The 22,185-nt window shown below is 40.8% G+C and overlaps 3 protein-coding genes across 3 annotated transcripts; 2 read left to right on the top strand and 1 right to left on the bottom strand.

Moving 5' to 3' along the window:
- Positions 1 to 2,148: 2,148 nt before the first annotated feature.
- On the top strand, positions 2,149 to 5,449 carry LOC311044992 (serine/threonine-protein kinase NIM1-like; the record flags this gene model as incomplete). Its single annotated transcript, XM_084056801.1, has 4 exons — positions 2,149 to 2,269; positions 2,678 to 3,004; positions 4,277 to 4,545; positions 4,706 to 5,449. 4 exons carry the CDS (start codon positions 2,149 to 2,151, stop codon positions 5,447 to 5,449), a joined length of 1,461 nt encoding a protein of 486 aa, XP_083912927.1.
- Positions 5,450 to 11,860: 6,411 nt separating this feature from the next.
- On the bottom strand, positions 11,861 to 14,000 carry ccl25a (chemokine (C-C motif) ligand 25a). Its single transcript, XM_084057330.1, has 5 exons — positions 13,929 to 14,000; positions 13,404 to 13,489; positions 12,992 to 13,109; positions 12,768 to 12,870; positions 11,861 to 12,682 (listed from the first exon to the last, which is right to left on the bottom strand). Exons 2-5 carry the CDS (start codon positions 13,465 to 13,467, stop codon positions 12,635 to 12,637), a joined length of 333 nt encoding a protein of 110 aa, XP_083913456.1. The 5' UTR covers positions 13,468 to 13,489; positions 13,929 to 14,000; the 3' UTR covers positions 11,861 to 12,634.
- Positions 14,001 to 19,974: 5,974 nt separating this feature from the next.
- LOC311044991 (putative ATP-dependent RNA helicase DDX5) lies at positions 19,975 to 21,471 on the top strand (the record flags this gene model as incomplete). The annotated part of the gene is made up of 1 exon (XM_084056800.1): positions 19,975 to 21,471. The coding sequence occupies one exon, from the start codon at positions 19,975 to 19,977 to the stop codon at positions 21,469 to 21,471; it is 1,497 nt and encodes a 498-aa protein (XP_083912926.1).
- Between the last annotated feature and the right edge of the window lie 714 nt (positions 21,472 to 22,185).

Raw genomic sequence — 22,185 nt, 5'->3', positions numbered from 1 at the left:
GACATCTGTGTTCTGCTAATACTTTGTATTGCCTGTGTATCTTCATTAGAAGTTAGCCACCTTTTGATATGCTAATGTGATCCCCTCATTTTCCCCCTGGATCAACGGATCATCGTTCACATGGTCGTCAACACCCCAGATACTGATTAAGTTAATTACAAACAGCAGTTTCATTTGTAGATCCCTTTCATTAACTTGCTGATAATCTAATCAAAATGTAGTTGTAATTATTTGTGATTATGTTAACAATTAGTTGGAACAATTCAGTCATCTACCAAACAAACACAAACACACACACACACACACACACACACACACACACACACACCTCCAAGGCAGTGACAAAAGCTTTTGTGTGACTGTGGAAAATATGTGTAAGCATTAGGTATTATAGTACGTTTTGGTCAGGTTTTCCTTTATTTTTTCTAAATCTGAAATAGTAAATATTTGTACGCTATATGCATCTTGAAATAACCAATTATTTGATGTTCCTGTTGCCCATTCTCTAGCGTGTCAGCCACTCAATTAATAATAATAATCCAAGAATGCAAGCTTATCACTGTAACATTACACCCATGATTAATCCAGAAATTAATTAATCTTTATTCAATTTTACAATTACAGACATTTTGTGGAAGACCAAGTCCCAATTTAGACTTTTTTGTAAATGTTTGACTGGGCCATAAGTAACTTCATTATTAATCCATTATAACTCACAATACAGAATACAAAATACAAAGAGATGTTACAGCTTCCAACTCCACTCATTCACTTATCACCCTCTGAGAATCAAAACCTCTGTCTCCAAATGTTTTAATTTTGAGTGGTCTGATGTCTGATCTCAGAATCGGCCTTTAAGAGATGCAAACTTTTCAAGATTTACAAGATTACTGTGTAATAAGGCATTTTACATATCATTTATAAAGTAAGTTTGACTATAGATATGAATTAAAATGGCAGTGACCCACACTTTAGTATTAATCCACAATTTATCTACACACTGGTCCAATGTGGATATCAGAGGACTATAGAAGAGACAGACAGAGTGTCTGTGGGGAATGACAGCTCCTCACAGGGGCTGGCCTCCAGACCGTCTGGCTTCATGTCTCTGTCTGGGATACTGGGGGCTCCTAGCCTGGTAAACCATCCCGGTGGCGTGAATATTCAGTCCCATTTAATTCTGCGACTGGGATGGTTTACCAGACGAGACTAGGGGGCTGCTACCAAGAAGAAGGTTTGGTGCACAGAGAGGCCCACTTCTTTGTTTCCTGTATGTTTAGGGTTAAACTTCAAATGTGATAATAAGAGTATCTACTGATTTAGTTTGTATTCTGATTTAGGTGTCAATTTTCAGCATAACACAGCATCTTAAAAGGTGTGATATTGTGACAGAGGGCTGTTTGCTACAATGTCTATTTTTTATCGATTTGATGGATAAACTATGGAAAATCTAAAACAATCAGAAAAAGCTCATAATTATATCAATATGAACATATTAATCAAAGGACGTCAACCACAGAAGACCTCATCTGTATACCCCTGGGTCTTAATGATGTTCTAGGACTATACTTGTCAGGATATGCATTTCTGTGTCTTGTTTTGAAGTGTTTCTGGTTCTTATTTTGTGGTTTTGTTCTATTGTTTCCTGTCCGCCCCTGTAGTACTGTACCTGCCTTGTCTAACCTGTCTTGTGATTTGTCTGTGTTTCCAACTGTGTCCTCTTAGTCCTCGAGCCTATCCCAGTGTTGATTGTCAGTTGAGTTCACCTGTGTCCTGTTATCCCTGAGTCTATTTAAACCCTGTGTTTCAGTGTGTTCTTTGTTAGTTCCTCATATGTCTACCATGTGTGTTCAGTGTTATTTGCCTGCCTCGTTTTTGAGTTTATGAATAAATTGCTGGATTTTACCTGCCGCCTTCAGTGTCTGCATTTGGGTCCTCGTTCAACACTTAACCCTGACAATACTAGACAGTAGTTTGTAGTGGAGAGCTAATACCATCAGTGTCTACTTCTACCTGGGCCAGGTGATATACTGTAGGTTTGCTGTCTGAGGATTTAAGCAAGCCTCCACAAAGCCTGTCCTCATGGAAGGAGTCCCATATTTAGGGATTACAGAGCTGAGTACAGTGGCTGGATTACAGAGGCACAAGATGGACTTTCAGGAAGGAGCCAGTGTGGGGAGAGACTTTGAGGGAGTGAACTTGTGTGTGAACTTGTGTGAAGTGTGTTCAAGCACAGCGCTCTGCAGAGAGGACAGTGAGGATCTGGATGGCTAGTTATGTTTGGCCCTGGAACATCTAGTATTCCTAAAGAATACAAATGATTGTGATTTTTATACAAAGTCCCTAATTGCTTTTTGGATTTATACTGTGGTATGCAAGGAAGGGACAAGGAAGAAGGTCATGTTTTCCTTCCTTACATTTGGAGTAAAATGCACTTTTTAGGGTTCATTTTTGGGCACCCAGGAGACCAGTCATAAGATTTCAAACAGCAGAAGCAACATTAGAGCTGAGAGGAATCAGAAGAGCACAAAAGCAAAGCCGTTATGTGAGTACTTGTAGCAGTATTATGCTTCGACAGTCCTGGTTCACATTCAGTAATGAGTTTAATTGTTTATTGTCAGGAAATAATTCAGCAACTTTTGCGTTCTTAATTATGCTCATGCCTCCCCTCCCCCAGGGAAAGGGTCTCATCAGAAGATTGCATTGCGAAGAAGAAACTTCACTGCCCTCATGCCCCCAAGGGAGGGAGAGGAAAGTGAGGGCCGAGGGAAGGTAGATATGACAGCAGAGGAAAACAAGGAGTTGAAGCTGGCTGGAGAGGAGGACCAGGAGAGGAAACAGACGGCGCATGCTTTTGAGAAGGCCCTCCACGACCTGACACACTCAGAGAGGGTGATGAATGAGCTGATGTTCGGACGGAGGGTGGCGCTTTACCAGCTGAGAGGGCAGATCGGCTCGGGCAACTTCTCCCAGGTCAGGTTTGGGATTCATGACCTGACCAAGGGTGAGAAACATTTTAACCTTTGCTTTTGGGGTTTTTATTTTATTTTACTCTCATCTATCTCAGTTTGGTAAATGGTTAGGGTTTGGGTCACATGCTTGACTGGTGACGTGCTCCAGGACAAGTCATGGTCGCTGACGGACACATTTATTGTCGCAGGGACTGTAGTAGTTGAAGAAGTGACCTTTTGGTTATGGAGGGGTCTGGAGCCTGTTATGCCTGGTGCTCACGCAAGTGTGCTGCCATAAACACATCAAGTTGACTGATGTCAAGGACATTCTGCAGTAGAAAGATGTCCTTATGTTGCAGGAAGACATTGAGATGTTTCTGTGTATTGTGGCCAAATCCTTGACCATCCTTTCTTAGCTGCCAGGCATTTCTTTCTTCTTTTTCTTTTATTCTTCTTTTCTTTTGCTTTTCCTTTTCCTTTTTAACTTTTAGTGCGATTCATGTTCACAGTGACAGGCAATTAACATCGCAATGAAAATAAACTAAATAACTAAGGGTTATATATATATATATATAGTATATATATATATATGATTAAATACAATCCTGGGAAGGTATGCAAGCTTTACAGGGATTGCCAGGGGTTGTACATCACCGTTACAGGATTGACACTTTTGTGGGGACAGGGCAGGCTTTTCTTATTTCATTATAGAGACATTCATCTTCATGTTCGTTTTTGCCTATGTATTGTTATTTATATAATGGCACTGGGCCATTCCCCTGCGACAATGTATCATCTGTCCAGCTCAACCTGCAGGAGATTTTCTAAAATGCCATACTGTGATCTGCACTGTGGCTGTCTTTTACCTGTCTCGTGTCCTTGAGGGGGGAAGTACTTGTTAACATGGCTTGATTGATTCACTACAGAGACCTGCCTTAACATTTATGATTGATGTCAGATACAGGCTCTACACCTCCCCTCATGGAAGACTCACTCTTTAGTCAGCTCAATGGCTGCAGCCTCACGCTGCAGTTCATTGGATTCCTATCTAGGTCATTCCAGATGCCTAGAAGACAATGGCTAATCTCATCAACCAAGTACCTGCCAAGTACCTGCTAATCCACCTATGAAGTGTCTTGAGCTCCCATATATGTAGCTTGTGTAAAGGCTGACTGATGATGCTGAGGTGATATTCTGTAGGAAGACTAATAAATGAAAAAGAAACAAAGAAAGAATGTCCTGAGTGAATATGTTTTCTTCTCCTCATCTGATCTCATCACTCTCTGTCTGTCCTTCCCTTGTCACTTTTATGTTGAAATGACCAGAAAGAGTGGCAGTCAAAATCCTGGATAAGGGGCATCTGGACAAGAGAGCACGCGCACTGTTTGCCTCTGAAATCTCCTGCATGGAGAAGCTGGCCCACCCAAACATTGTGCGTCTTTACGAGGTGGTGGAGACCTTCAAGCGGCTCTATCTGGTGATGGAGTATGCCAGCGGAGGAGAGCTGTTCTCCCGTATCAGCACTAGGGGGCGCCTGTCACACCTGGAGAGCAAGCTCATTTTTGCTCAAGTCCTGTCAGCTGTCAAACACATGGTAAGTCAGCATGGAAGTGTCTCAGCAGAGGTCTGTATTGTCTTGGACAAAAATATGAGGTTCTTTAGACCCCCCCCCTTCCCAGGTCATGTCTGTTGTGAACCAATGTAAGCAAAGCCTGCTTCAAATTTCTCTTCCCTTCTCTCTATCTTCCCCCCAGCATGATAGCAACATTGTCCACAGGGACCTGAAGGCAGAGAATGTCTATTACACCACCACCTATTGCATTAAAGTGGGCGACTTTGGCTTCAGCACGGCCTGCCGCCCCGGTGATGTCCTGAACACCTTCTGTGGCTCTGCACCATACGCAGCACCAGAGCTGTTCAGAAAGAAAGGCTTTGTCGCTCAGTATACGGATATTTGGGCCCTTGGCATCATGCTTTACTTCATGGTGACTGCCACCCTGCCATTCAATGCCACCGACCTGAATAAACTGAAAATAGGCATCCTACAGGGCTCTTACTATATCCCTGACTATGTGCCTGAATCTTGTCAGCAGATTATTAAGGGCATCCTTAGACCCACACCCACCGATCGCATCAGCTTGCCACAGATTATGGCCAGCGATTGGCTGAGGGGCATTGAGTACCCCCAGGCATACCCCACCTCTGGCCTCACTCCTAGACACTTGGCCAGTCCTTCACACATCCCCAACGAGGTAGAGCTGGAGGTAATGGTGGCACTGGAGGAATTAGGCATCACCAAGATTCATCTCCTCAACAACAGCCGTCAAGACCTGAGGAGCCCCGTCACAGGCACTTACCGGATCCTCTTACACCGCATCCAGAAGAGGAAGACTGTGGAAGCTGTGAGCCATAGCAGCCCCAAAGACTCTCTGAGGAGATGGAGGTGGAGTACTGACCAGAGGAAGCAGCAGCCGTCTGTGGTTTGCATCATCATGTAGACAGAAGAGAAGAGGCCATTAGCCTACATACAGCAGGCTGGAAAAATACTATGGGTTATGTTTCTGCAGACCTACACGCTTAAAGGGAAAAGCTTTGCTTTATCCCTAACAGCATTTTGGAACCCATTGCCCCTGTGACCAACGTTGCAAAAAAATAAAATAACATGCACTTATTGTACTATGAGGAGCTTTAAATATAAGCGTCTGCCAAGTGGTATTTCAAAAACGTCAAATCAGTTTGTGAGACAGACATTTTTATGAGCTTTGACTCTGAGTCAGAGATTCTTTCTTTGATAGGATAAAGAACACACTGTATCGAGAGAACTGTGGAGATGTATGGTAACCACTAACAAGACCACACCGGGGGTTTTGCAATATTCTGTGAGAGCATAAATGTGATTCAAACAGGTTAAGGTTATAGATGTTGCTGGTACTCCAGTATGCATCCTCTTCAACACTATATCTAGTGTCATTTATTAAAATGCTACTTTTTCTTTGAAATGTTCCAACTGTTAAGTTTTGTTCCACAGGTTCATTGTAATGTCGATACAGTTTACTTCACAGAGGGAAGTCAACATTATAATAATATTATAATTGATCTACAAGCTTACAATTCATCACACTGCAATGTGTTGTGAGCTTATAGATCAGTTATATTTTGTGCCGCAACGTGGTTTAAATCAGGCATTATTCTTACTTTATTTCCACTGTAGTCCCCTTGATGTCCTGTGTCCCATCCAACTATTCTTAACGCCCCAGCATGCCATAACCGAGAGCATAACTTACGGTATTCCTCACCTCAGTAATGATATGCCTATCAACATGATAAAAAAAAGGTCTTAACCCATCTTTTTCTTTTTTTGAATGTAACTTGAGCCTTTGGCCTTCAAACAAGGTGCTTTCTTAAGTTTGTTGGCCAACATTAGTAACTTAGAATTCCCATCAACATTAAGGCTCCCATGCCATGAGTCTGGATTATGATTTGGTGACTTTATAGCTGTCACATATGCCTTTCAGCATATTTGGCAGCCTACAGTACCTAGACAATTAAAGGGTGTTAGTCATCAGTGAAACAGTCATCTGTGAAACTGATGACTAACCGACTTTTAACAGACCGTTCTACTAACTGTGACATGGAGCGGTTCTAGTAAAAGTATTTTCTCCAAGTCATGTGTAGGCCAATCTGGGAACCCATCGGCAAAAAAATGGGGGAAAAGAATCTGATGCGATGCTCTGAATCTGTCTTGAGAGATTATGTGTTTGCTGACTGAGGTGTGCCTTGCCCCAGGGCATCTTTGCGTAGGGAGAGATTATCTCAAGCATTTTGACCACCCATGTAATGATTCCCTTCAACAATGATTTAATAATGCTTTAAAAACTTCATATGTCCAATATCTGCCAGTATGGGAAATATATTGTTACTGCCAGTGGGGTCCGGGCTCCCCTTGGGGGAGCAGTGCACCAAACATCACAGGGGGGCGGGGTGTGTTTTAAGGTAGTCAAAATCTTTTAACCATGTTGCACAAAATCATGACTAATTTTCCTGACATTTCTGAAGTTCTTGCTTCACTCATTCACTGCCTCTGCCTGCAAGAACAATGTGATATCAGTCAAACTCCCACATGTAACATCATTGTGGAGTACAGGAATAACGTTGTTAAATGTAAACATGTCTGAGAAACACTTTCACTTGTGTGTGCGTGCGCAAGTACGTGCATGTTTGTGTGTGTGTGTGTGTGTGTGTGTGTGTGTGTGTGTGTGTGTGCAGTGGTGCAAGAAGAACTCAGATATTTTACTTAAGAAAAAGCAGCAATACCACAATATAAAAATACTCTGTTACAAGTAAAAGGCCTGTGTTCAAAATGTTACTTGAGTAAAAGTACAAAAGTATTGCCATCAAAGTATACTTACCAAAAGTAAAAGTACTAAAATGTTTGAAAATAGCAGATCTAATAGCCTATGTATAAAATATGGCTCAAGTGGTCTAAGTAAAGTTTTCAAATAATTGTATTGGAATGAAAGTACGATATATTCCTCTGAGATGTGGTGGAGTAGAAGTAAAAGTATAGAAAATTGGAAATACGTTTGTGTTTGTGCGTGTGCGTGCATAGGTGTGCATGCGTGAGTGCGTGCATGCGTGGGTGGGTGGGTGTGTGTGTGTGTGTGTGTGTGTGTGTGTGTGAATATGTAGCAACTATGCACACAGATGCAACAAAAGGGTATCTGTGAATATGGTCACTGGAGCTTTGCAAGTCTTCATCAGTCTCCATCAGTGTCTAAACGTCAGCATGTTGTGAGTTACAGGTAGTTTTCTTTTTGTTTTTTGTTTTTCATTAACAGTACAGGCATGCCCCGGCTGTTCTTGCCTGTGCCTGCGAAGATGAAAAAGAATAACTTCTAGTTACGACAGAACAATGTGAATGAACATGTAAAACTCTGAGGCTATCCAGCATGGTGTCAGATCAGATACGGGAACTGTAGGCTTTAAATCATTGCACTGATACCTTTATAGGTAATGCGATGAGCACTGCATCACAGGGGCACAGGTAGTGCAATAGTGGGCCCTCTGACATCCCAGGGCAGGCCCCTGTAATACTAGTTAAAACTTAACACATTAATAAGTAGGTTACAAGTGGGCCTTTATACTCAGTCTCCAATATATTGGGGGGGGGGGGGGGGGGGGGGGTTGCATTTTATCTTAAATAGGGTTCTGTGAAGTGAAACTAGAGACGCATGCGCAACTTGGGCAATAACGGCACTCTCCAGGGCATATCTGGCAGTCAATCGATCGATTGTTTGATTGATTGATTTATTGATTGGTTGTTTTTCTTATTGACAAAAATGCATATTAACATGAAAATATATATGAACATATCAGTCAAATAAAACCACCCATTGCGGTGCTTTGAGTTTACCTTACACCTTATGCCTAAACTGTTTTGCCGTTGCCAAATCTACAAGCTCACAACGTGTCGATGTAGATCGGATATTTTCACTATTTAAAAATGTTTTTCAAAATAGTAAAACATGCCAAAAGGTTTAGGCATAAGGGGTAAGGCGGCACGCAAGATAGGGCCCCATGTGTGTGTTTAAACTGTATAAACTGCCATGTGTTGGGGGAGACCTATAGAAAAATGTAATAATCAATCAATACAAATATGTTAATATAATTTCCAATGTACAAGACAACTTAAGTAGCAAAAAAAAAGAAAACATGGGTATATTGAACCTGCTACAACTGAACAAATTGATGGTTATAGTTAGTTCCAGCTGCTGGCCAGCCCTTTATGGAGCACTTGAAATTAACAGAGCTGATCAACTTAAGGGTTGGGCTTGCAGGTAGCCTTGATACAAGACTGTCATATATTATATGACATGACCGAGTCGATGACCGTCTTGTGACCCAAGGCTAGGCTTGCAGGTAACATAACCCATTCCACATAACAGAGTATAATACTTACTTTCCTTTCCCATACAGCTTTTAAATCTGCATGGTAATTAGCTGGCTGTGTTAGGATGTGTATGCTCACACTGAATTTCCTTTGGATAAACACTGGGCTTCTCTATGAGATAGGTATATACATTTATATCAGGCCATATGATTTCTGTCCACTTGGACATTATATATATATAATATATAATATAATATATATCTGGTAATTTCTCACCATTGCTGAGAACTGATTGATGAAATTGGTTCAGTCGGAGCTACCATAGGTTTCCAATGCAGTCAGTGCTAGCCATTTCTTCACTGTCCCAAACCTAGCTAGCTGTTGTACATGTCTAGTATTTTAGCATTTTTAACTTGATGCCGGAAGAGACCTCCCAGCATGCCCTGGGCACGTTAGGTTCTGTCTTTTATTTGATCATGATCCCTCCTTTAAATGGAATCTTTCTCACCCTCTCTTTCCCTGCCTCATTTGTGCTTCTCCGTTCAGGTCACCCACCTCCACCTCCCCAACACACCACCCAAGCAGCAGACACTGATTATTGATTGATTGAATATTTTATTAGACAGAGATGTAAAACAGCACGAGTACAGTCAAACACTTTGTCTAAAAGGATAACACCAAAAAAGTTCTTGCGGTCTTGTTTCCATTGGGGTCCTAGGTATTAAATTCTTCAACATATAAACCACCAGGGTTGGTCCCGACCTTCAGGGGGCTGGGCTCCAGAGCCCCCTGTCTTCCATCAGGCAAGACCTGCCTCGACACTCATCCTGCAATGTGGCCCGTGCCAAAGTGTTTCTTTATGATTTGCTACTCTGATAATGTCAATAAATATGATTTGCATTCATCCGGTGTTGCAAAGTCTCTGTAAATCTGAATTATTGTTTACAATGGCAATGTGTTGGGAGGGAAATTTATGTGTGATGTCATGTTGTGTTTTCATTTATTTTTTATGTGTAACTGTGGGGTATGGAGATAATCGTGAGAAGCACGCCTCTCCGCTAATAACCCCAGGGGCTACAGACACCCGCAACTCCCCACCGCCCAGCATGACCAGCGATACATCTTCTCTGTTGATGACACCACCAGGAACTTCAAACAGTCAGCATTCCCCCATCGTCAGGCTTCGGCAATGGCATGCTATCCATGGGAGGAGCAGAGTTGTTCGGTTACGATGGTCCAGGTAGTGGCTCAATTCCAAGGCTGGTCGGACAGCAAGACTGCCCGAGAACTGCCAGTGGAAAGGCAGAGAGGGTAAGTGTGCTGGAGATCCTCGCCGGCCTCCCAGTCTTGAATCCCATGGTAGAAGGGATGCACTGCTCTCATGGCTGTGTTTTTTTCTTTCTTTTTAAAAATTTAGAGTAGCCAATTATTTTTTACCCCCTTTTCTCCCCAATTTAGTCGTTATGCCAATTACTTCCTCCCCACACACATTTCTGTGTTGTCGCTGCTGTTGTATACTGACTCATATAGAGCTTTCGTCCTACTCCTCCCGCTCAACACTCCCTGAGGGCCGCCCCAGCCCATAGGAGTACGTGTGGTGGCACATATCATCCTCCCTTATGCACCACGGTGGATTTGAACCCACAACCTTCGTGGTGGTGGGCAGGGACTTTACCACTGCGCCACCCGAGCACCCCGTAGCTGTCTATTTTACACATGCATTTGTACGCCCATCACAAGGGGGTGAGTGTGTGTGTGTGTGTGTATATGTGTGTGTTAATACATATCATTTCTGAATACGTTGTCGTTGCAAAATATGCTTGGTGCGAGAGTTGGGGCATGGCAAATCTCTGTCAGGAGAGTTCCAGAGGGTTGGGTGCTGCCAAACTGAAAGTTTACAAGCTGGTCCAGAGCTTGTATCCCGAACAGGACATTGCCATAATCAAGATTGGATAAGGGCAGTAAGGCTGTCAGTGGGCCGGCCTTGCTGTTACCAACGTCTGCTGTATTTTAGGTGTTGCACACCTAAAGGGAGAGATAACAAGCCTAGTATATCTGTCGTGTCCAAGGGCTCTTATCCAGCTCTGGACCCACTGAAACATTAAGGGTATTCTTCTCAGTACGACACCCCTGCATGTACCTCACATTGTGATTTTCAGCAGGACACTAGCAAATTAGATCACATGGTGGTCATTTTGTGAAAAGATTAAGCTTGTTACTAAACATAACTAGTATCATAAAAACTATGAAAGTAAATACACTTCAAAGGGCTTACAAAAGTTACATATACTTGTTAAATTGCGTCATATTCTCCTTGAACTCTTTATGGGGACAGACTTTCGTTCTTCACAGAATAAAGGACATTTGTTTTAAAGTGAAAGTAGAAGTACATGATTGCGTCTGATCATTACGTTTATGGCAGCCTCAAAGTGCATTTGAGGCAAGCCCATTTACCATATTAAGGGTGGAGGCTCGAGATAACAAGTGTTTTAGCTGCTCCATGTTGAAACTTTCTTAGCTCACTATTGTCCTGTTTACACAGCGATTTGTTGTGGTCAAAGTTGAAAGTTTCTTTTTGCTGTCATTTTATAAACAAATTCTCTGAGCTTTTCATACGTTAAAGACATACTTATTATATTGTTTTGTTATGTAAACACAGGCACACAGCACAAAATAATTATGCCTTTAAACATGAGTGCTTGTTTATTAACATTTAGAGGTAATACAACTGGCAATTCTTAAATAACCATTGGAGTAACACTGACCTGTATATTGAGTTATGTACTCCCTGTGCCAATAATTTCTAGCATGAGACATTATTTGAAAGGTAGGGAAGCTAGCAATCAGCTATTAAACAATATAGTTTGAAAGGTTAGAAAAATATTATTGAATTGTAATAATAATTGTATGCATTTATGACTGTGTATATGTACGCACGTGCATATACCTGTAGATATTGCATTGTAATGTGTGAAACATAAAGAGATAACTTCACAGAGGGAATCTTGCATCATAATCCTTTTAGCTTTATTCTTACTTTATTTCCATAGCATGAACGGTATATAAACAAAAGAAGGATACAACATACAGTATACACAAACAAAATAACAAGACTGTAAGTAAAAATCACATTGGATTTCTCAGTGGAAAACAGGAGACAAATTTGTAGACACAAAAATCGTCCAAGGCAGTCTACTGTAAGGAGGGGAGAGTCCAAAATCATTTCAAAAGCCTTTATTGACAAGGCTGGTCAACACACTTTTACTAAGAAGGTCTATAGTGCCTTGGAGATTTTGTGCTTCTATAAATAACAAGACATTTAAGCTTCAGGTTCCAAAATCTCCTTTACATCCTCTCTACCAAGTCGCTTACATTCTGCAATTGCTTGTTTGTTGGAAAGCAAATCTTTGGTCACTTCTAAGAAGAAATGATAGGCTACAAATGATCCTGAAACAAAGATTTTTACACAATCGAATACCCTTTTCATCATTAGAGATCATTCACAGTCTATCACCAATGATTAAATTGCCTATAGTGCTTTCCCTGCAACCATTTACACAAAAACTCACATTTGGAACAGCCTCACATTTGCACCCCACACTCACATTACACATCGATCCATGCTGTGTCCAGAGAGAGCCTTTGACCAGCAACGTTACACGACTGAAAGCAGAAGTAATGCAGAGAGATGTTCATGGTCATATCCCTCAAATAGCAAAGGGCGAGGCACCATAAATGTCATATTGATTTACAACAAGACTCAGCCAAGGGTGAACTCAGTCAATATTAGGAACTATTGTCGCAGGCGACGTCCTTCAGGCTTTGGCCTTGGATGATGGGGCTGTATAAACAAAAAGCATCCATTTCAACCACAGTTTTTTACTTAAATGCAATCGTTAAGACAGAAGTCACTCTATTGTTATTACCTTTTTCTTGAGGAACTTCTGCGTGTCAATCTTCTTCATTAGCTCACTGACCCACTTGGCGTCTGGGTTTGCGCAGAAATTGCGCCCCTTCCTCATTGTGAACCTAAAGAATGATTTCAAATAATGGAAATTATTGGTTTTCATTTTATTAACTAGACAGCAATGTTTTAATGTGTTATCATCTATCCATTTTTCTTCTTTTTTATATGAAATTATATATTTACACAATAGCAGGGATGTTGCAGCTCCCATCTGCTATCTGCCTCCTGTACTTCACCACCCTCGCTTGCAGGCCTCTCCTGACATCTTTCACATACTTTAGACAACAGTCCTCATAGGAACCTGAGGACCAAAAATGCAGCACTGTTACAGACAGTATCTATAAACATTTATTTGCAAATAATCATGTAAATAATCAGGGTCAAATGATAAGTACCAACTAAATATAACAACATATTTTCATTTGATATGCCTTGAAAATAGAGTCAGTGTAGTCTAACTCTAACAAACACAAGCCAGGAATCGACTGGTATCAAAAATTCCATACAGAGTGAGGCCATATCTTCTCCATGCTTCCATGCCATGCTTCCGTGTTTATGCTACATAGGCTGAGTCATGGTATTTATAGTAATTTACCTTGTGCCGATGTCACATAGAGACATGCCAACATGAGTAGGAAGAATAGCACATTGATCCTCATGGTTCTGCCTAGAGAGTTGACTCTGCAAAAGAAAGAAGGCAGAATGAATTTATTACAGTATTAACCATAAATCTTATCAGTTGGAGAGAATTTTCACATTGCTACTACTACATTTTTTATGTATTGTTTTTTCCTTTCTTTTCTGAACTCTTTGTCATGGTAGCTGTTAGCAAACCCTATTAAAACATTTGTCTGTCTGGCATTCTGTGTTGTTTAGGAAGAGTGCTAAACCTACAACGTTTGCTTTCAGCCTTAAATTAAATGCAACAAATCACATCGTTTTATTTATGAAGCTGTGTTTTGATTCTATATCTCATGGAAAATCATAAATATAAAAAGCACAATAACATAACAATTCTTTTTTGTTATTCCATATTCTCCGAAGTTCATTTTTGTTGAGCACACCTGAAACAAAAAAATACATTTGCCTATTTAGTTTTCTAATGCTATATGTTACTCACCTGTAATTTTCCTAGAGAATATTGCTTGTAGCTCTTTCCTTGCTTCTGGCTGCGCGTGCAGGTCAGGTACTCTTATAAAGCAGCAAGGTGGGGGTGTTTTGCCAGGTATCATATTTCCATCCAAGCTTCTGCAACTCACCTTTGTACCTGAGCCTGAACAGTCTTGTTTTTTCCCCCTTCAAGTTGAATTTGGATGCCGTTCTAGCTACGATTCCATGATTGGCATATGCAGCCTTTTAGTGTTCAAAGGTTTGTCATTAACCACTTAAACCCTGTACTTAGTTGATCGGATTCCCAAGGGCTATATACTAGGCCCATCCTGTGTTCGCTCTATAAGCGAGCGATAAGATGCAAGCTTGTAGATCTGCTATTTTTGGCAAATGTTAACCCCAAACTAGGGATGTGATAGGGTTCAAGTGGTAATAACTTTCTTGCTGAATCTGGACATTCATGTCTCACAATGCCTCCCTAAAAAACAGTAATTCATATAATGGTTTCACAGGGGTTGATCTAGCGATGCAAGCTATTAATCCAGCTCAGGAAAATAATATGGGCTGCAATCCAAAAGGCACATTAGGAAGCTGACACATTTAAGTTTTCAGTTGCCTGAGGCGATTATACTTTCAAAGTTTCAGTCCAATGGAACTTCCATCAAAGTTTTTACTGAGGGAATGAATCTGATTGTCTGACAGGACTAATGTCTTTTCATTTTATTTTTTATTTAACATTAATTTATACAGATCAATATCTCTTTCACTATAGGGAGCCCTGTTCAGGGTAGCAGCAGGACAGAACACAATTGCAATGTACACTACATAAAATAACAATCACATAAAGACAGAAACAACATAAAATAAGTATACATCAAGTGCAAAAAGAGTCATAAGGCAGGAGAAATATTTAGCACACTTTTCCACTTCATATAAGAACCATTTAGGTAACTCTTCACTTTTATTTAGCTAATTTGTTAGTACATATATTGCATGCATTTATTTGCTTCAGTAAAAATTGTCCTCCATGACCACTATCTCTACTCATTATCATTACAGTATATTGCAGTTGGAAATCATAGGCATATGTAAAGAGGAAACTGTTTATGTTTGCCACAAACTCAATATTCTGATCTTTGCTGGGGGTTTTTATTGTTAGCTCCCTGTACCTACATTTCATTTGCCTTTTATTGTACAAGGAAGTCCCCGGCAGATGGTTTATGGTAAGTTTTATCAAACCATAAAAGGCACATTATGGTTCCTATCACATGATTAATAAGAAAGCAAACATTGTAAAAGGAACTGGCTGCATTTGGCACTGTGCTAACCTATGATAGGAATAAGGAGTTATAATTCCTTATTGTGAACTCATTAGCCAGATCCTCAACATCAGAGATGTTATGGCAACTAAATGGTTGGCAAATTCCTAAGTGAAAAATATTGTTTTTTTTTGTCCTCCTTCTAAAAAATTGCATATTATGGGCATGGATGATCTTAAAAGGGCATTTTCATTCAAATCAGATTATTCCCATAATGTCTTGCATGCAGTGCCTATTATCACTGTGTAAGCACACACACTGGATATTATATTTATTTATTTATTTGGGTTTTTCACTCTTCTCTTGACTAACATCTACATACTTGTAGAATGTATTTGTGTTATATAAAATATGTTTAAGACTCAGAATATTTTAGAAGGTATATTAGAAATATAAAAATATGAGTAAACTGAGGATAACTCTGCTGCCTTCTATTCTTAAACCCATCACAAACATCAGACCAGCCTTGTGACTTTGATCTTATCTTTTCATAAGATCAACAGGGCAAGCTGATTAATAATATGTTTTTGTGAAACGTCTATGGATTTAATCCATTCTAAGCTAGTCCATTTCACATCCTGACAGTTTGTACTTGTCAGCATTTTCATAGCATAGCCTTCTATGTTCTTTCCAACTGACTCATGAAAAATGCGCTCGTGTTTTGGTTTCAAGTGGATTTCTGTTATTTTTTGTAAAGCTTAAGAGGCACTAATGGTCTTTGAGCATCTGAGTGGATATTTGATAGTGTTGTTCTGTGTTTATACTCTTTCACTTTCTCGCATCCACCCAGCTAGAACTCAGTGAGGCATGTCATGGACATGCCCTTTCAATTTCCTCTGTCTCTAGGATTGTGTTGTTGTTGATGTTACTGGTTGCTCCCGTGATCCCATGGCTGCATGTGCTGTGGCACAATTCGGAGAATGTCTACCCTCTTCTCACTTGCCACCCAGAGTTTCAAGAGGAGAATGTGAAAGCAAACTGGTGAGCCAAGTTATTGCCATACCGATACACATGCTTCTGAATCAGTTTGATTTATTCACACCTTTACCTCAGACCTGCACACTGTAATCTGTGCACTATTCCTTCCCGCTTGCCCTTGCTGTGTGGGTTCAATCACAGTTCTGTTACGAGTTATGAAGGTATTTTGGCAAAAAAAAACGAACAAAAAAAAACAGGTAACAGCATGAATGAATGAATTTGGCTACAGTTTCCCCTTTCCTGGTTGGAACTACATGTTCATTGTTCGGGAATCCTGATGGATTAATTGCACTGAAGGGTAACAATGGGAAATAATGTTTGTTATTGTGATGATGGTCTTATGAAGATGATGGTCTAATGCCAAGCCAGCTTGGATGGTGTCCATGTGATGACAGCATGTTGTCGTCAACATTCCATTAGACAATATGATATGTTGCTTTAGCCAATCAAAGTCGCTGTCATTTTTTCACCCATCTGAAACGAGATATGTCTGAGAAGCCATTAATCAATTCGAGTGAATCTTTTCTTTGGCACCAAACTTGTCTGAATAAATACAACGTTTGGGCTCACACCTATCTGATACTAATAAATTATGACTAACTTCTGATAATGATCTAACATTTATTTTGTATGTAACTCAGATTGGGAAAACAAACTGATTCTCCGAGCAACAAGGAGGGCTCATAAAAAAACCAATATATGTATAGTGTATCAGAGAAGGTGCTGCGAAATACCTATTGTAATAAATGTATTATTATTATTATTATTATTATTACTATTGTTCATTAATCATATTTATGAGGGTCCAAAGGTTCTCAAAAACTGTATGTCAAAACTTTGCACATGCATCATCATCAGAAATGGTGAAAACATAGTATAGTTTATGGGTCTTGGTCATATGTATGGCAAAATGACTGGATAGTGCCCTCCACACATTTTCAATGTTGATATTGTGGGTCTCACCTTATAGACTGAGATCAATTTGCTTTACCAGCTGGGGCGATTCTAGGATCAGACGGGGGGCTCAGCTCCTCCTAATGAGGATGTGACTTGCATACCTACAGTACCTTACAACATTTTCACCCCCCTGACAAATCAGAAATGTCACCGGATAAAAATGTATACATTAATACTTTTCTATAATTATATTTAAAATTTGAGTTACAACAATAACACTTTTAATGAAGTACCAGCAAGTAACAAGTTTTACACCACAAAATATGAGTATGTATGTATGTATGTATGTATGTATGTATGTATGTATGTATGTATGTATGTATGTATGTATGTATGTATGTATGTATGTATGTATGTATGTATGTATGTATGTATGTATGTATGTATGTATGTATGTTTATATGTATGTGTATGTATTTGTATGTATGTATGTATGTATGTATGTTTATATGTATGTGTATGTATTTGTATGTATGTACAGTATGTATATATATGTGAGAGTGTCTCAGTAGTGTCTTTTCTTTCGTCCACAGTTTCACACTTCATCCTGATTAAACTGCTAAATTCAACACATTTGTCAGCGGGGAGAACAGCCATATCATCTTAGAACTGGAACAAGAACTGTTTTGTTTTAATCATTTAAAGATACTTTGGTTAAAAATGCATTGTTTTAGCACACACACACACACACACACACACACACACACACACACACACACACACACACACACACACACACACACACACACACACACACACACACACACACACACACACACACACTGTAATTATTATTATAATGTATTATTATTATTGTTATTATTATTATTATTAACCTATTATTATTTTTGTCATGGAGCCTTATAAATCTGTCATGTGGAAGCCAACTATAAATTCAAAACAAACATTGTGCATAACAGTTAATATTTAAGATTCTGGAAAATATATTTTTGGTTTACAGTGACACTTTCCCCCCCCCCCTTTTCTTTTTCACCCTCCAGGGGTTAGTTATCGTCCTCGCTTGAAATATATTCCAGTTATGTAACAGTATCAAGCTGAGGGGAGACATCAAACGATCCATAGATCAAGGCAGACAGCAGCAGCTCTATATTTCACATATAGAGTTGCTGGAATCCACCTAAAATGCCTTTAGAATAGCTGGTTGTTAATTACCAATCCTCCTGGCCACATAATTATGGATTTGTTTCTGCCACACTTCTTTTCTGGTAGCTATGACATTGACACCATATAGTATTGATTGGGAACCTGAGCAAAATGCTACCTGTCATCTACAAAATTATCAATTTTGGCTTTCTTCAATATTAGCCTATATTCTATTATATTGAATAGTAGGCCTATTCACCACTACATTATTAAAGAAGGGAAATCATGATGCTAGATAGAGAATGAATTATAAAACTATAGTCTACATCTGGAAATGGGTCATACTACAATAAATATCAAACACCAGAAATATTCCAGTTCAGGCTGTTCATATAGCCAGATAACTGATGTAGCTTCAAGTTCCAAGTTGACAACGCACACATATAGCTGGCATGAGTTTCATAAAAACTACACGCCAGCTAATTAAAGTTGGCAATACGAGTGATTCAAAACACTGGTCAGCATTTTGCCTGGTATTTCGATATTAGGTCTGTTAAATCAGTCAGAAAAGCAAGAGCAGAAGAATAATTAGGTCTGAGGAAACATCTCCACTAAGGTGCAGAATTGTAATATTTTGGTTTATCTGTGTACGCACACTTCAGTTTCAGGTGGTCTCATGGAATTTATATTACTGTTGCAGCATACTCAGAAATGTAATGTCAAGCACCCACATCAGGACTATCAGGTTATCAGGATCATTAAATTAAATCAGTTTCGCATCTGTTGTTGCCAGTTACATTACCCCATCTAGTGGTACATGTAAAGATTGCGTCTAGAATTATCAGCCTACATGGCAGATTTGTCCTAATCTGGTGTTAAAAGAAATGTCTAAATATGTTAAAATATGCAATTCTCACAATAATTAACAATACTTAGTTATTATATTGTTATTATTATTGTTAATTTTAGTTAACTAACTATTAACAATAGTTAACTACTGGTCTAATGCCAAGCTTTAAAACAGTCCATTCAGAGGCCTATAAGCATACATGTTCTCAAAGCCAAGAAGAATATTGGCTTTCCAAACAGAGAAATGTGACATTCTGTAACAACATAATAATAAATGTTAATAACATTTATAGAGGGGGGGGGGGGTAATAAAGTTATATGACTAGTAGCAGTTCATTTCCGTCAGACCATACGGCCTCAACTTAGCATGTGTACTGGTGTGTCATGTCAAGTGGGAATTTGGTCAGTACCTAGAATAAAATACAAATCTCTGTGTCTGTCTGTCTGTCTGTCTGTCTGTCTGTCTGTCTGTCTGTCTGTCTGTCTGTCTGCCTGCCTGCCTGTCTGCCTGCCTGCCTGTCTGTCTGTCTGTCTGTCTGTCTGTCTGTCTGTCTGTCTGTCTGTCTGTCTGTCTGTCTGTCTGTCTGTCTGTCTGTTTGTCTGTCTCTGTGTCCCTTTATGCCCATATATGGAGATCTCTGTGTCTGTGTTCCTGAGATGCTCATGTGGAGATCCATGTTTTCATGATGTCATAGTAAGGTACTGACATCATAGCCTGGCCTCAGCTCCAAGTACTATGATAATGGGACTACTACATTACAACGACCACAGTCGGTGGTCCGCCGGTCTTTGTTTGAAACCTATTATTAGTATTTCTTTCTATTTTATCTTTTACGTTTTGTTTACAAAATGCGTGGATTGTCCGACAGATATTGTGGCAGAGACAGAGGATATGGCAGTGGTCCTCCACGCTTTGGTAGTGGCGGAGGCGGGCGTGGTGGAAGTGGTAACAACAAGTATGGAAACCAAATTAAAAGTCTGCCCACAAAGCACTGGAACCTTGACGAACTCCCAAAGTGCGAGGGCTTATATCAGCAGCACCCCGATGTGGCCCGGAGATCACCGCAAGAGGTGGAACAGTACAGGAGAGCCAATACTGTTACAGTGAAGGGAAGAGACTGCCCAAACCCCATCATGAAGTTCCATGAGGCTTCTTTCCCATCCTATGTGATGGATGTGATCGCTAAACAGAACTGGAGTGAACCAACACCCATCCAAGCACAGGGGTGGCCTTTAGCACTGAGTGGCAAGGATATGGTTGGCATTGCACAGACTGGCTCTGGGAAAACGCTTGCTTATCTGTTGCCTGCTTTAGTGCACATCAACCACCAGCCATTCTTGGAAAGTGGAGATGGTCCCATTTGCTTGGTGCTTGCCCCCACCCGTGAGCTGGCGCAACAGGTCCAGCAGGTGGCTACAGAGTATGCCAGAGCCTCTCGCCTCAAGTCCACCTGCATTTATGGGGGTGCATCCAAGGAACTGCAGATCCTTGACCTGAAAAGGGGTGTGGAGATATGCATCGCCACTCCGGGTAGGCTCATTGACTTCCTGGAAGCAGGAAAGACCAACCTTCGCCGATGCACATATCTTGTTTTGGATGAGGCTGACAGAATGCTTGACATGGGGTTCGAACCGCAGATCCGGAAAATAGTAGGCCAAATCAGACCTGACCGTCAGACACTGATGTGGAGTGCTACCTGGCCCAAAGATGTCCGCAAGATGGCAGAGGACTTCCTAAGGGAATATGTCCAGATCAATATCGGAGCACTGCAACTCAGCGCCAATCACAACATCCTGCAGACTGTTGATGTCTGCAATGACGGAGAGAAGCAAGACAAGCTGCTTTGCCTGCTGGAGGACATCATGAGCAAGAAGGAGAACAAGACAATTATCTTTGTGGGGACCAAGAGGAAGTGTGATAGAATCACCAGGAGGCTGAGTAGAGATGGATGGCCAGTATTGGGTATTCATGGTGGTAAGAGCCAACAGAAAAGGGACACGGTGCTCAAAAAGTTCAAGTTTGAGAATGCTCCGATCCTCATCGCAACAGATGTTGCCTCCAGGGGTCTAGATGTTGAGGATGTAAAATTCATCATCAACTATGACTACCCGAACAACTCTGAGGACTATATCCATCGTATCGGCAGAACAGCACGTAGCCAAAAGACAGGCGCGGCCTACACCTTCTTCACACCCAACAACGTGAGTCAGGCCGGTGACCTGGTTGCTGTGCTCTGTGAGGCCAGTCAGGCCATCAACCCCAAGCTCCTCCAGATGGCTGAAGCCAGTGGAGGCAGTGGCGTAGCTAGGGGCAGCCTGAAAAAAAAATCCCAGCCCAAACTTTAACGTAACTAATAATTGGGCCGTGCGATCCGGAAATGACCGTAATAATCCTAAAACGGGAGCAAAAATATCTGATTTTTTTTTCTTTTTCGGGTGGCCCAGCGGCCCAGGGGGCCACCGGGTATATGACCCGTATGCCAAATAGCCAGTCCGCCCCTGGCTTCAACAACCGAGGCAGCTACAACGGAAATGGACAGTCAAACTTTGGTACCAACTAAGGGAACTCCTTTGGAGGCCAGAACAACTTTCAGGCCCAGCATTTTGGTGGTGCCCAGAATGGTACAAGGCATCCCCCTTTCACCTTCCCCCAGGCACAGGCCCCACAGCAGCCACCACCACCTCCTATGATGCCATACCCAATGCCTCCTCAGTTCTCACAGTAAAATACGCACAACTTAGTAATTTATTTATTTTTGTCTTTGTTAGGTTCTATACCCTATCTATTTATGTATCTTTATTTAAAAGACAAAATAAAAAAGGATACAATATATATGATATTATTTAAAAGACAACATTTTAAGAAATACAAAAATATATATGGGACTGCACTTTGTGGCTACTTTGACGGCATGACGGGTACAATGGGTATTGCATAACGGGGGGGGGGGGGGGAGCATGCCCATGGGCCATGGGCATGCTTTCCCAACGCCAATGGGCATCGTCCCCAACGGGCATCGTTCCTGAATCCTGGCCTTAGAAGAACAGGTTTAGCAAAAA

This window comes from Gymnoscopelus microlampas (genome assembly GCF_963454915.1).
Source record: "Gymnoscopelus microlampas genome assembly, chromosome: 5".
Taxonomy (NCBI): domain Eukaryota; kingdom Metazoa; phylum Chordata; class Actinopteri; order Myctophiformes; family Myctophidae; genus Gymnoscopelus; species Gymnoscopelus microlampas.
This window is presented reverse-complemented; position numbering and strand designations above follow the sequence as displayed.